Source organism: Hordeum vulgare, chromosome 3H (assembly GCF_904849725.1).
Source record: "Hordeum vulgare subsp. vulgare chromosome 3H, MorexV3_pseudomolecules_assembly, whole genome shotgun sequence".
NCBI lineage: Eukaryota > Viridiplantae > Streptophyta > Magnoliopsida > Poales > Poaceae > Hordeum > Hordeum vulgare.
The window spans coordinates 529,441,973-529,454,987 of record NC_058520.1 but is presented as its reverse complement, the minus strand read 5'-3'; the positions used below and the strand labels follow the sequence as shown (position 1 = coordinate 529,454,987).

At 41.8% G+C, this 13,015-nt stretch overlaps 1 protein-coding gene and 6 non-coding genes across 7 annotated transcripts; all 7 read left to right on the top strand.

Annotated features, from left to right (window-relative positions):
• The first annotated feature begins 2,307 nt into the window (after positions 1–2,307).
• Positions 2,308–5,185, top strand: LOC123444719 (acidic leucine-rich nuclear phosphoprotein 32-related protein-like). The gene is made up of 2 exons (XM_045121537.1): positions 2,308–2,777; positions 4,644–5,185. Exons 1-2 carry the CDS (start codon positions 2,409–2,411, stop codon positions 4,908–4,910), a joined length of 636 nt encoding a protein of 211 aa, XP_044977472.1. The 5' UTR covers positions 2,308–2,408; the 3' UTR covers positions 4,911–5,185.
• Positions 3,552–3,646, top strand: LOC123445851. The gene has a single exon (XR_006631212.1). It is a non-coding gene; the product is annotated as a small nucleolar RNA Z119 (small nucleolar RNA).
• Positions 3,686–3,780, top strand: LOC123445852. Its single transcript, XR_006631213.1, has one exon. It is a non-coding gene; the product is annotated as a small nucleolar RNA Z119 (small nucleolar RNA).
• On the top strand, positions 3,821–3,915 carry LOC123445853. Its single transcript, XR_006631214.1, has one exon. It is a non-coding gene; the product is annotated as a small nucleolar RNA Z119 (small nucleolar RNA).
• On the top strand, positions 4,067–4,166 carry LOC123445854. The gene has a single exon (XR_006631215.1). It is a non-coding gene; the product is annotated as a small nucleolar RNA Z119 (small nucleolar RNA).
• LOC123445846 lies at positions 4,224–4,312 on the top strand. The gene has a single exon (XR_006631207.1). It is a non-coding gene; the product is annotated as a small nucleolar RNA Z122 (small nucleolar RNA).
• On the top strand, positions 4,353–4,438 carry LOC123445847. Its single transcript, XR_006631208.1, has one exon. It is a non-coding gene; the product is annotated as a small nucleolar RNA Z122 (small nucleolar RNA).
• Positions 5,186–13,015: the final 7,830 nt, after the last annotated feature.

Here is a 13,015-nt window from a genome sequence, read left to right as displayed (position 1 = left end):
ACAATTTTCTCCGTCTCCCGGTCTTTTTCTTTCCCTAGTAATCTCCCCCATAATAATCCCACAAATTTTCTTTCTATGGAGAGACGGATTAACTCCTTACATATTTTCGGGAGCGAGGTGGGACAATACAATACATATGTGCATTTTAATTAATTCTATGGAGAGACGGATTAACTCCTTACATATTTTCGAGAGCGAGGTGGGACAATACAATACATATGTACATTTTAATTACATAACAAATAGTAATAATAGGTGATGAAAAAAGCGCGGCAACCAGGGATCGAACCTGAGCCACCACAGCTAGCGCGTGCACGAAAAAAAAAGGATTTTAAAGAGAAAACGAAAAAAGGTGAAAGGTGGGATTCGAAGCCAGGTCTACAGGTTGGTATAAAAAGATTGAAACCAACGTAAGCCTGTTGAAGAAAAGGGATTTTAAAGAGAAAACGAAAAAAGGTGTAAGGTGGGACTCGAACTCAGATCTTCAGGCTGGCGTAGAAAGAGTGAAACCACCCCGCTACTTGCTTGTGCGTGAAAGAATAGGGCTTGTGCGTGAAAATAGGAAGCATACGCTACGAACGAAGCCTGGACGGACGACAGAAGCACTCCGTCATTTATTATTACTAGCAAAAGGGTCCGTGCGTTGCAACGAGAAAAAAAATAACACACGCTTTTAATCTTTTATAATCATTTTGATTTATTAAAATAATAAGCTAACTAACTAATGTAGTCAGTCCTATCCTATTTTGTTAAGAAATCAACCCATCCATTGTTAATTTCACCATGATGAGAAATTGAGGGGTACAAGCAAAGCAAAACAAAGAGACTACGTGAATTGATCAAGGGACTATTATCTTATTTCACTCATGGGGTAGAGAATGTGGGATGAGATGACAAACTGAAGGTGGTGTTCCATTCTCTCTCTCTACAACAATGCAATCTTACATTCAATACATTCATTCATCAGCAAACAAATTTTCACAAAACAAAATTTCTTGTCGGTGCTTGGCACACGGTTGGATGCATGGGGAGGGGATCTCACCAGATGATGAGTTCCTGCCGAAGGAGGGGATACGATGAGGGGAGCAAGGGTTAGGCGCCTCTATCTGGTCATAAGGAGTCGTCGTTGTCGCGCCATAACCTCGGAGTTCCCCGTGTGAGCCATGGAGGCCCGCCTCCACCTGCAAGTACTTCACTCCGCCGCGCCTTATCCGCGCGCCGCCGCCGTTCTGCATCGAGCAAACGCATCATCCCAAGTCGTTGTAGCTGTTGCGTTGATTTGATCCAGAAGCTGTGCTCGAGCGCCGAAACAGGGGCAGCAAGCGGGCAGAGGTACGACCACGGAGGCGGGCGGGTTGAGATCGACAACAGTGGTGGTTGAGGTCGACCGCGGCGGCGAGTGGTGTGGTGGCGGCCTGGGCACAGGCCAGGGTGGACCAGGGTCGACGCGATGCGCTCGAGCGCCGCAACGGGGGCAGTGAGCGGGGAGAGGTACAGCCGCGGAGGCGGGTGGGTTGAGATCGACAGCGGTGGCGGTTGAGGTCGGCCGCGGCGGCGAGTGGTGTGGCGGTGGCCTGGGCACACGTCAGGGTGGCCCAGGGTCGACGGGAGGAGGCGATGTGTACGGGTATAATTTTTATAATGAATCATTTTTTTCCTTTTGCGTTGCAGATAAATGATGGAGCGCGGATTGAATAACAAAAATTACAGGAGCTCTTTTATAAAAATATCGTGGTGGGTTTTCCGAAGGAAGCAATAGCCGCTTTATTATTAGGTATAGATTTGAGAAGGATATTGCAAAACGCCACGACGGACTAAGAAACCAATTTCCTTTATTAGTAGGTATAAAAGTTTGCTGATGGGCCGGTCCAGTTGCTTGCGCGAGGAGCAGTTCCCTTCAGCAAGAAACTTCCGTCACGCCTAATGTGAGACATAATTCTCGCGGGTTTGTTGGGACTTGCGATGGAATTTATTTGCTGCGTGGGCTTACTTTTGGTCACATATGTGGGTAAGGCAACCACCTGTGGGATGGGCCTAGAGAGCGACGGATGATGGCCCAAAGCACACTAGTCTCACAGTGGCGTTAGTCGCGTCCAAATCCTCACGCTGCCGTCAGCCCTAGCCGTTTTGCCCCACCTCACGAGCTCTCACCACCCACGAACAAATCCCTGGCAGCCGTCCGATGCTCCGCCACGTCATGAATCCGCGTGCCTGTTCTTGTACCCAACGACCAGGATCTGTTCTGGCCCATCCGCCCAAACCTAGAGGCCTCTCGGCCCTCTTGTTCTTCCCCGCCGGCTACAAATCGCGCAAAATTTCCCCTGAATTTTCCACAACCACAACGCCAACTTTAACCAGAGGAAGAAATTCTCTTGCGAGAGTTCGTGTCTAGTAGAAGAGTGGAGGAGATGAAGCCGGCGGTTGAAGGCGACGAGCGTGCGGCGGAGATCGCCCGCATCAAGGCCGCCGCGGCCGCCGCCAAAAAGGCGGCGGAAGAGGTGGTGGATGTGGACGATGAAGGTGAGGATGACGAGGAGGAGGCGGTTGACGGCGACGACGACGACGACGACGTCGACGACGATGGGGAAGAGGACGATGATGAGGGGGTTGAGGGTGAGGAGAAGGGGTCGGCGCCGCAGCAGGTGGTCGACATCTCCGACGAGGACGACGACGGCGGCGATGAAGAGGACGGTGGTGACGATGACGATGACGATGACGACGACGACGACGATGACGAGGAGGACGACGATGAAGTGGATGAGGAGGAGGACCCCGAGGTATAAATTTCTCATCGTCTCGTATTTTTTTAACATCTCAAATTTATCAGTAATTTCGGTTACGTTTAGTCTATGAACATATGGTTCCGTTATGTTAGAGAAATTCCAGATCTGTCTTCAGATCTTGTCGATTTATGCTTTTCTTAAGTTGCCGTATTTCTCGTAGCTGGCGATAAATGTGTTCAGATCTGGAAAAAAAGCGAGCCAGACGGGTTGCATCTGGTTAGGTAGATAGATTTAGGAACTGTGAATTTTTTCTTTTGCTCAACCTGCAGCTTTTTCTGTTGTGTTTGTTTAGATCTTGTCAATTGTACTCTGCTATACCGTTTATTTTTTATCTGTTCAGCCTGTTGTGGTAATCGATATTCAGTAGGCATACCGACCTGCCTTCCGTTGTTGTGTGGTGTCTAGTGTAGGCCGTCAGACTGGTAGCACGTCCCTTTTCGAGAATAGTTGAGGACAAAGTATATGCTTCCTTTTTTCCTTTAATATAAAGAAAAAAAACCTTGTGCAACTGATAAAAGAGAAACCGGGCCATGTTATGCTGTCCATGAATTATTTTACTATACTAAATCTGGCTCGTGGTATTGCTAAGATATCCTGTGGTCTATGAGTTATCTTGCTATACTAAATTTGCCTTGTGGTGTTCCTAAGATGGTCCTCAGGAAATCTCGCTATTTCACACTCAGATCCAAAGACACCTAGATATTCAAATTGTCTGGTGTAGATCTGTCAGATTTGATAGTAGGCTTCTTTCTGGCCCTGTTTATGTGTGCTTGGAGATGATGATCATCAGAGGCTGTTTCTGAGGACGAGCCTATAGCTCTCCCTATGTTGCCAAATAACTGATTTGCCTATCTGATCCAAAGCACTAGTGAAATACTTTCTATTTTCTTCTCATTATTTTCTCATGGAGATGATGAATATCAGAGGCTGTTTCTGAGGACGAGCCCAGTGCTCTCCCTATGTTGCCAAATAACTGATTTGCCTATCTGATCCAAAGCACTAGAGAAATATTTTCTATTTTCTTATTTTTATTTGGCCATGGGAGATGATGAATATCAGAGGCTGTTTCTGAGGATGAGCCTAGAGCTCTCCGTATGTTGCAAAATTACTGATTTGCCTATCTGATCCAAAGGACTAGTCAAACACTTTCAATTTTCTCTCTTCATTTATTTTGTGAAATAGATGATGAATATCTGATGCTGCTTCCGGGTATGAGCCTTGAGCTCTCCCTATGTTGCAAAATTTCTGATCTGGCCCATAATACTTCTGTTTTCTCTTATTTATTTTGTAAAGGAGATGATGAACATCAGAGGCTGTTTCTGAGGATGGGCCTAGAGCTCTCCCTATGTTGCACAATAACTGATTTGCCTATCTGATCCAAAGCACTAGTGGTAGATTTTTTTTTCTTGGCTTGTAGTCAGATGAGGGTTTTATTTTCGTTTGGGGAAATGATGATTAATTCATCACAGATGCCCTTAATGGGCTTTCTTAAAGAATGGTGACAAATTGCACGTCAGTCTGATCCCCTAATAGTTTTGTAAACTAAATTGTTAGTGGTATCCACTCTTATTTGGAAAGTGATGATTGTTTCATCTCAGATGTCCTTTATGGATTATTCAGAATGATGAGAAATTGCACGTCAGTCTGATTCCAAACTGTTGTTAAACTTTGATTTTGTTGAACTTCGACTTGAATCCATCTGTCACTAGCTTATTTTATGTTGATAGTTGTCCCCAAATAATTGGTTTTCGTTTCTCATCTGTTGTGACTTGAATCTATCTGTCACTAACTGTAATATGCAACTAGCATAGTTGTGAGTAGTCAGACTAATTGACACTTGTACTATTTGTTGTTTGGCAGGAGGAGTTAGGAACTAAATATCTCGTGCAGCCACTTGGCCGTGCTGAAGATGAAGAGCATTCCAGTGACTTTGAGCCAGAAGAAAATGGTGATGGTGCTGATGATGAGGAGATTGAGGATGATGATGCTGAAGAAGATGGTGAGGATTCTGTTAAGGCACAATCCTCTTCAAAGAGAAAGAGGTCTGGCGGGGAGGATGAAGATAATGATGACGACGATGGTGATGATGATGGTGATGATGATGAGAAGCCTCCCTCAAAGCGATAGTCAATTTGTTCTGGCTGATCTGAGATCGTTTCTGCTGAGGGCGAAGAAGGAAAATAATCCTCTTCAAGAGGATTGTTGGTAAATGCTGTAGTTTTAGGACATCTGTGGTAGGTGTAGCAGCTCGAACTTGAGTCTACCCATGTTAGTTGTTAGTGCATACTGCTGATGTTGATTAGCAGCCTCTGGAAACTTCTGTATGAGCATGAGATATGGGGCTTGTTATATGCTTGTGTAGCTTCTGATTAAAACCTGTGGAATGTGGATGCGCTTTGTTCCGAATCTTGTATTCATGATATTTCTCTTCAACTGGTTATTGCCAGCTAGCTGTTATTACTCTACTGTTATGTCTGCTCTGACCTACTTTCTCTGTTCGAAAATACTTGTCATGTGTCTAGATGTGCTTTAGTTTTTGGACAGAGAATACTTGTCATGTGCCTAGATGTGCTTTAGTTTTTGCTACCTATATGTGTTTTAGTTTTTGCGACAAACTTATGGTTCTGTCAAGTTTGATCTACTCTGATCTTTCTTCACATTATCAACATGCTTTAACTGTTGGGAACCACTAGCAACCAGACTAGTCTATCACCCTTTGATTGAATTGTTTTGAACCCTGGATTAAGCCAGGGAAGCACTGTCGATTAAGCTAGGGAAGCATGAATGCATCAACGTATTCTAAAATCAAAAATTGCTTCCCAGAAATTATGATAATAACTCTATTTTTCTGTTTTTTTGGTAAGTCGTGATTTGCTTCTACCAAATAAATATATAAATTAGTGCTTCCTTGAAATTACGGAAAATAAATATTTCTGTAGATGCTTCATATGTAGGGCATGTATGGCATGGAAAGTCCTATTTTGTTGATGGAAGTATAGTGCAATATGTTAAGGAAATAGAATATTTGATACTATGATTGATTTATTTGTTTCAGCGAAGCATTATTCAAGTTGCGCTACAATTTTTTAGATGCTTTGGAGACATTTTTTTGTGTAACAAAAACTATATTCATGTTCGATGGAAACATTTGCTTGGCAATGAAACTTCTATGGATCAATGACATGAATGTACACGGTGCAAATTCATTTGATATGAAAATTTACAAGTCTTTTTTTTGTAACAACACAAATTTTACTTCTACATGGATGCATGAGTGTTTTTTTTTGTTTTGTTTGTGATGTAGTAGAAATATACTTAAAAAAACCAGATAATTTCTTCCACTGTATCACGCTTCCAAGGATGTTTGTTTCCATGCAGATTTATTTACCATTGAAACACATCATTGGTTTAAAACAAAGTGAACTATTGCTTCCATAGAAACTATAATGTGCATCGAGAAAAATCAGAATGTGCTTCCATAAAACATAATGTGGCAGCTAGGCACAGTTCAAACATCGTCAGCTAGACGCAAACCATGCTTCCTTTCAATGTTAGCCGTGCTTGTTGTGATGGTAATCATGCTCCCAATGTTGGACATACAACCATGCTTCCTTGCAATGTTAGTCATGCTTCTTTGCGATGACAACCGTGCTTCATTCCTATGGTGGACGTGTCTCCTTCTGTCACACCATTGTTAATTAGCTGCATCAAGAAGGTTTGGCATGGATGGAGTGGTGGTGCAGCTGCACCATTAGCCATCGACCTCTTGACAACAAACTCGGCCAGCTGAATATATCAAATTAAACCAAGGTAAAATGAGGATGTGAGGTACCATTTTGTGCACCGGCCGGACGTGCTCCCATCATTATCGAGAAGGGATGGCACTCTAGGTACATGAAGCAATCTCGTGTCTCTTGGTGATTTCTCAATGTTTGTTCAACATTCCTACTGGGATGGGCATCACGTACGGCAACCTGCTCATTAAGCACATAAAAGGATAAGAATCAATCACAACATAATCCAATGAAAGTGACGTGACCAGCAAAATCAGCGTATGCACGTGTTAAAAAAATTCTACCGTGATTGAAGATTTTGTGGTCTTACATCATCTTTAATTCCACAAACAAATGAAATCAAAACAAACTAACACAGATCTTAACCCTGGTGTGCCTCCCAACTACTTGAATTCCGCAAATACGGGATGGAGGAGCATAATCTCGGCAAGATGGCTACCTGGGTTAGGAGAGAAAAAGATGAACATTGGAGATCGGCTGGTATGTGGGCTCGTTAGTGATACGGTGGAGAACAACATGCACACTCGTCTAGGCAGAACGTCGAGAAGTACGAAGGGGCAGAGATCCAACCTGTGGCATGGATGCGTGATGCCTCTGGCATAAAGTACAGGGGCGAGACAGTGGATGTTGACCCCGATCGAGAGGAGGGTCGGAGGTATGACAGAGAAACGACGGTACTGATTGATTCAGGAGAAAGATAACGGGGTGAGTGATCACGGGGAAGGTGCTGCCTGAAAAACGGGAGGGGCAATAAAAGAGGATTTTGTTGTGGTCTCTTGGACGTGAGATGAAGGATGAATCAACGGCTTACACGTGGTCTGATGATGTCCTTGTACCAGACTATAGATAGGAAGTGTTTCCCTTGACCGTCTGCTATTCACTGGGGCTTCTGGAGGATTGCTGAATGTGTCCAAACCATCTTAGATGATGTTAGAAAAGCTTATCTTTAATTGGCGCTACCCCAACTCTATCTCGTATATTATCATTGCGGATTCGTTCCTTCATTATGTGGCTATACATCCATCTCAACATACGCATCTTCGCCACACCTAGTTGTTGCACATGTTGCCTGTTTGTCGGCCAACACTCGGCGCCATACAACATTACAGGTCAAACCGCCGTCCTATAGAACTTGCCTTTTAGCTTTTGTAGCACCCTCTTGTCACACAGAATGCCAGAAGCTTGGCACCACTTTATCCATTCGGATTTAACTCGATGGTTCATATCTTCATCCATATCCCCATCCTTCTGTAACATTGACCCCAAATAATAAAAGGTGTCCTTCTGAAGTAGCACATGCCCGTCAAGGCTAACCCCCTCCTCCTCGTGCTTAGTAGTACTGTCGTCCTCGTCTACATGCCTGAAGTTCTTTGCCTCACTCACGACTATCGGAACCATAGGCTGCATCAACTCGACGTTTTTGCCGCCGTTGGACAACGTCGGACTTCACCACCTCCCTACAATAAGTCACCGGAGTCACCCATAGCCGTCCGATCTTGATCCAGCGGCGTAAAATAGATGACTTAAAACACTCAAGCATTTTCTTTTACAAATAGGTCATCCGCCCGATTAGGACTAACACGCACAACCTTTGGCCAATCTTATCGCGCCACATAGCCCGTAGACAATCCGTAGCTTATTTTTTCTTTTCCAGAAATAGTTCTATTTTTAGAATTGCTCTATCTTTTATTTTTTTAACTGTTTTCGATTGATTCCTTTTGCATTAGGTTAAGAAAGTTATGTCGTTTCTGGTGATATAAAGTTTTGTTATGTTTGAATAGTTTAAATTTGAATTCAAACATATTTAATTCAAATCTTGTTTTGTGAATAACTTGAGTTGAAAAACAGGTTTTAAATTGATTATTTTTTCTACTCATCACTTATGAATTTATTTATCATTAGGTTTAATTTTGGGAATTTCTGGGATTTACTAAAATAAGGTTTTTAGAAAAATAGTACTGGATTTAGCTCTTTTTAGGTTTAGCTCTATTTCTTTTTGTTTTAATTAGTTTTGTCACGTGTGAAAAATTGTTTTAAGTTTTGTTAGTAAACAATAGCTTCTCAACATTTTATTTTATTTTATGTTGTGTTATCTTAAGCTTGATTGCATGGAATCAATTCTAGTTCAATAAATAACTTAAAATTGATCTCAATGCTAACTAAATTCTTTTGAAAAAAATACTTGCTATAAACTGTTTTATAAGTTTTATGTTATGTTAACTTTAATTTAGATAAAAAACAATTTGTATTAAAATTAAAATTGCTTTGGTTTAATTCAAGGTTAACATTGTTTTGATCATAAATAGAGTTTTACAAAAGCTTTTCAATTGATTTTTTTGCTACTAAAATTTGAAACAAATAATCTTTGTTAATTTAGTTGTTTCATAATTTATTTTGTGTTAAATTGTTATTCTTAGTGTTTTGTTTGCTATTTTGTTTTGCTAGGACAAACACTTATATTGTTTAGTTTGTTATTGTTCATAGTTTCTTTATTTTTGTTCTTCAAAACTAATTCTTTTTGCTAGTAAAATATTTACTAAAATACTTTTTGTTATGTATTTGTTTTTGAGGCCTTGTTGCTGTTGATAATAGGTTATTTATAGGAAAACTATTTTGGTTGTTTTGCTAGAGTTTCATGGTTTTAATTTTTGTTTTAAGTATTTCCTTCATCTCCTCACTAGTGTGTTTGGCACTTGTTTTTCTTTTTGATTGTTAGAATGATTGCTAGTATGATTTATTATGTGAGTGCAATGTTTGTTTATATAGATTCATTCATCGAAGAGTGTTGAATAGTTCTACCAAGTTATTTTTTATGAGAGCGATGTTATCTTCATCAACTTACTAGTCTAGTTCACTTTGATCATCTTACAACCCCTATGTTTTATTTGCACTAGAATTAATATTTCCACCATACATCAAGTAGTATATTGAGCTTGAACTTGTGGTAGTATCATGAGGTAGGAGAAACCCAACACCATGTTACCATTACCCGGGAAGGGACGTTACTTCGTAATTGCTACACTTTAGTAGACGAGGTTTGGTTGTGTGATTTAGGAGTGTTGTGAGGTTAAGTAATTTAAGACCTGCATGAAGACTTCAAGATTTCAAGGATTCAATATACCTGTGGGTGGATTGGACATGCATTTGGCAGCCTGATATCTATCGTGGTTATGCCCGGACTTGTGGTTCTACCTATGATCCACCCGAAGGAATGCCACCCAGGCTCAAAGAGATGGATGGATACTTCAAGGCCGGTAAGCTTACATGTGCAACCACAAGCCATTATGGGATCTGGCTTGGTTGACCTTAGTCATGACTCTGGTAGGTCAGATTGCTACGAGATGTAGAAGAATGGTAGGATTGGATGGGCACTCACTTTCTACCGGAGGATCGCTTTGGAAGACCATGTTTAGATCGTCCCGTTGTCAAACAACACGTAGTGTTGGGATAGAACGGGAGGGATCAAATCTTGCGGGTAAAGTGTACAAACCTCTCCAGAGTGTTAAACTTAATAAATTAGTCGTGTCCCCGGTTACGGACATCATGAGCACCGGAGATGATACTACCCGCTAGTGTGAACACAACTAATAATAATAAGTAGGTTTATTAACAAATTTGGGATATGAGAATTGGTTGGCGGAACCATCTCATTAACAACCAATTTTTGTGGTGATTTCCGTTTGGCTCCTTTGTTGTAGGGAAAATAAAACCAGCTATTATTCAAAAACTCAGACACAGAGCCACAAAGCCATATTGTATTTATAATAGTTTTATCATCTGCTTCTTATTGTGATCTTGCTGATACAATCAATGTACTGACCTACACGGCTCAACGTATCATGTTGCAGGATTTCTACGACGAGTAGGAGTTACGATTTAGGGTTACAGTCTACACTCAACTTGTCATTTATGTTGATGGGACTCCGCTCCCGTTTTACAATGTCCGCTGAGACTCATGACCTATATATCAGTTTTACGTTATTCACATGTGATTGCAGTTTTATATATACATTGATGTACTATGTGTGCCAACATACCGATCCAGGGATGGCACAGATACACAGAGGCTTGACTCGTTTTGAGTCGGGTCGCTACACACATCAAGGGGGAGCTTTACTCTTAGACTTGAGTCAAAGCATCTCTTAAAATGTGAACACATTGAAAGCTTCATAAAGTGGCAACCTTACTTGTGCTTAAACGATGAGTATGACCTACGATCAAGTATTCTTGCTTGGCTCCTAAGTCAATATACTCATATATACATGCCTTCGTCATCGCCAAAGTGCTTGGTAGATACTAGAGTGGTTGTGCATGTTTGTCAGGTTTTATTTGACATCTTATTGTGTGAGCATGTTGGTATGCATATCTTTGCTCATTCAAGGATATCCAATTGTTGTTATTTGGATTTTCTTTTTCTTTGGCCGATTGGATACAAGAATTTCTTAGTACCCCTCTCTAGCTATCTATGCTTTCTTATCTCAAATTCTATTCATGCTTCATCACAAAATTTGAGCAAACACTTTTAGGACCCTTTGTGTGAGGAGCACTCGGAGTTCCGTCTTGACAAGAGCTAACTTCCAAAACCTCCCATGTGCCACTCGGTGTGACCCACTCCAAAAACTCGGTCCCACAAAAGCACTAGGGTTGATCTGGTTTTTGAACCTCGGTACCACCGATTTTTGAATCTCGGACTCACCGAGTTTCTCCGCCCCCTCGCAGTTAAGGAACTCGGTGGCACCAGATTTGTAGAATTGGTGTCACCGACAATAAGGGTTATATATATCCAGCATGCCCTACTTTTTGAATTCATCTTCAAACATCGTCCTCCACAACCCCTTGCTACCACGCTCGTGTCTACGGACGTCGACACTTCATCTCTGTGCGCCCTCGCCACCGGAGTCTTTCGATGACGACTGTAATCCGACCCACCATCGCTACTATAGGAGGTCTTCACCAAGTTAGGGTAAAGATCTAAACCCGTCTTGCGCTTCACATATCAAATCTCGCGCATTAAGATTTATTCCCCATCATGCCACTGATTGAAATAGATCCATCCAAAAACAAATCTAGTAGAATAGCAGAACGAGAATTTTTAGGTTTAGGTCTCTGCTCTGTGTGTATCAGAGTCACGGAGTTGGTATGGATCCGTGTCACCGATTCGTAGTTAGGGTTTGTGAGAACTGTCTCGGAGAGACCGGGTTCCTCTTTTCGGTGAAACCGATAAGAGTGGCCAAGTCTCTATTTTAGAGATAGTCAACCTCGGAGACTATGTCATTTTCAACTCGGTTGAACCAAAACCCACTTAGGAGGAACTTAAGATTAAGATTTTGAGTTCAAATGTTTTGCAAAAAGTCTGTCTTTTGTGATGCTCATCCTTTCCTACTCCTATATATCTATTCACATGGTCAGCTTTTCAGTATGTCAGGTTCTGAGGATAGCCAGAATGCATATAGAGAGCAATGCATGGAAGTGGACTCAGGCACTAGTCCTGAGAGCAGTGATTCATATCCAGGCACCCCTAGCTCACATTATCTTCCCAAGGCAGCAACTAGAACAAGGAAGAGGCTCAACTCAGATGAAGAAGATGCTGATTTTATCCCTGAGGAAAATCTCAAGCAAAAGGAGAGAGCAATTGTCTGGAAGACCGTGAGAAAAGAGTATGCCAATACAGATATAGTGAAAGCTCTAGAGACTGCTAAAGGAGGAGCGAAAACTTTAGTGGCTGCAACCACATCCAAGCCAGCCAAGAAGAGGGCCAGGAAGAAGATAGTTCATGTTGTTGGAAGGCCAACATCTATGTATGAAGACCCAACTGATGATGAGGAAGTAGAGGAAGAGGAACCATCTAATCCACCTCCTTCCAAGAAGAAGAAATTTATGGGAGTTGCTATGCCGAGGAAGCGTGCAACCAAGGCCAAGCCATGTGCTCCCAAGGCTAAGAAGCCTATGGCCTCCAAGCCTAAGAGGACTGATACGTCTCCAACGTATCTATATTTTTTGATTGTTCCATGCTGATATATTATCATTCTAGGATACTTTTTGGGTATTTATTTACTAATTTATATTATTTTTGATAACTAACCTATTGACCCAGTGCCTAGTGCAAGTTGTTGTTTTCTGCATGTTTTTCGCTTTTCACGGTTTCAATACCAAACGAAGTCCATTTGACTTGAAACTTTTTGGAGATTTTTTATGGACCAAAAGAAGACCAATGAGTATTGAAAGAAGGTTGGTAGCCACTCGAGGGCTCCACAAGCCAACACAACATGGCTGGGGGCCCTGATGTCTTGTGGGCCCCTCGAGGCTCCCCTGGCTCCGTTCTCTCTCTTATAAATTCTCATATATACCCAAAACCCTAAGGGCAGTCCCAAAACATTTTTTACCCCGCTACAAGTCTATGTTCTGATGAGAGGCCATCTAGAGCTTCGTTCCCGCACA

Excerpts from the sequence above, each read along its gene's own strand:
- LOC123444719 (XM_045121537.1), top strand. The coding sequence starts at position 2,409 with ATGAAGCCGGCGGTTGAAGGCGACGAGCGTGCGGCGGAGATCGCCCGC. Across the intron at positions 2,778-4,643 it reads ATGAGGAGGAGGACCCCGAG|GAGGAGTTAGGAACTAAATA; the intron begins GTATAAATTTCT and ends GTTGTTTGGCAG.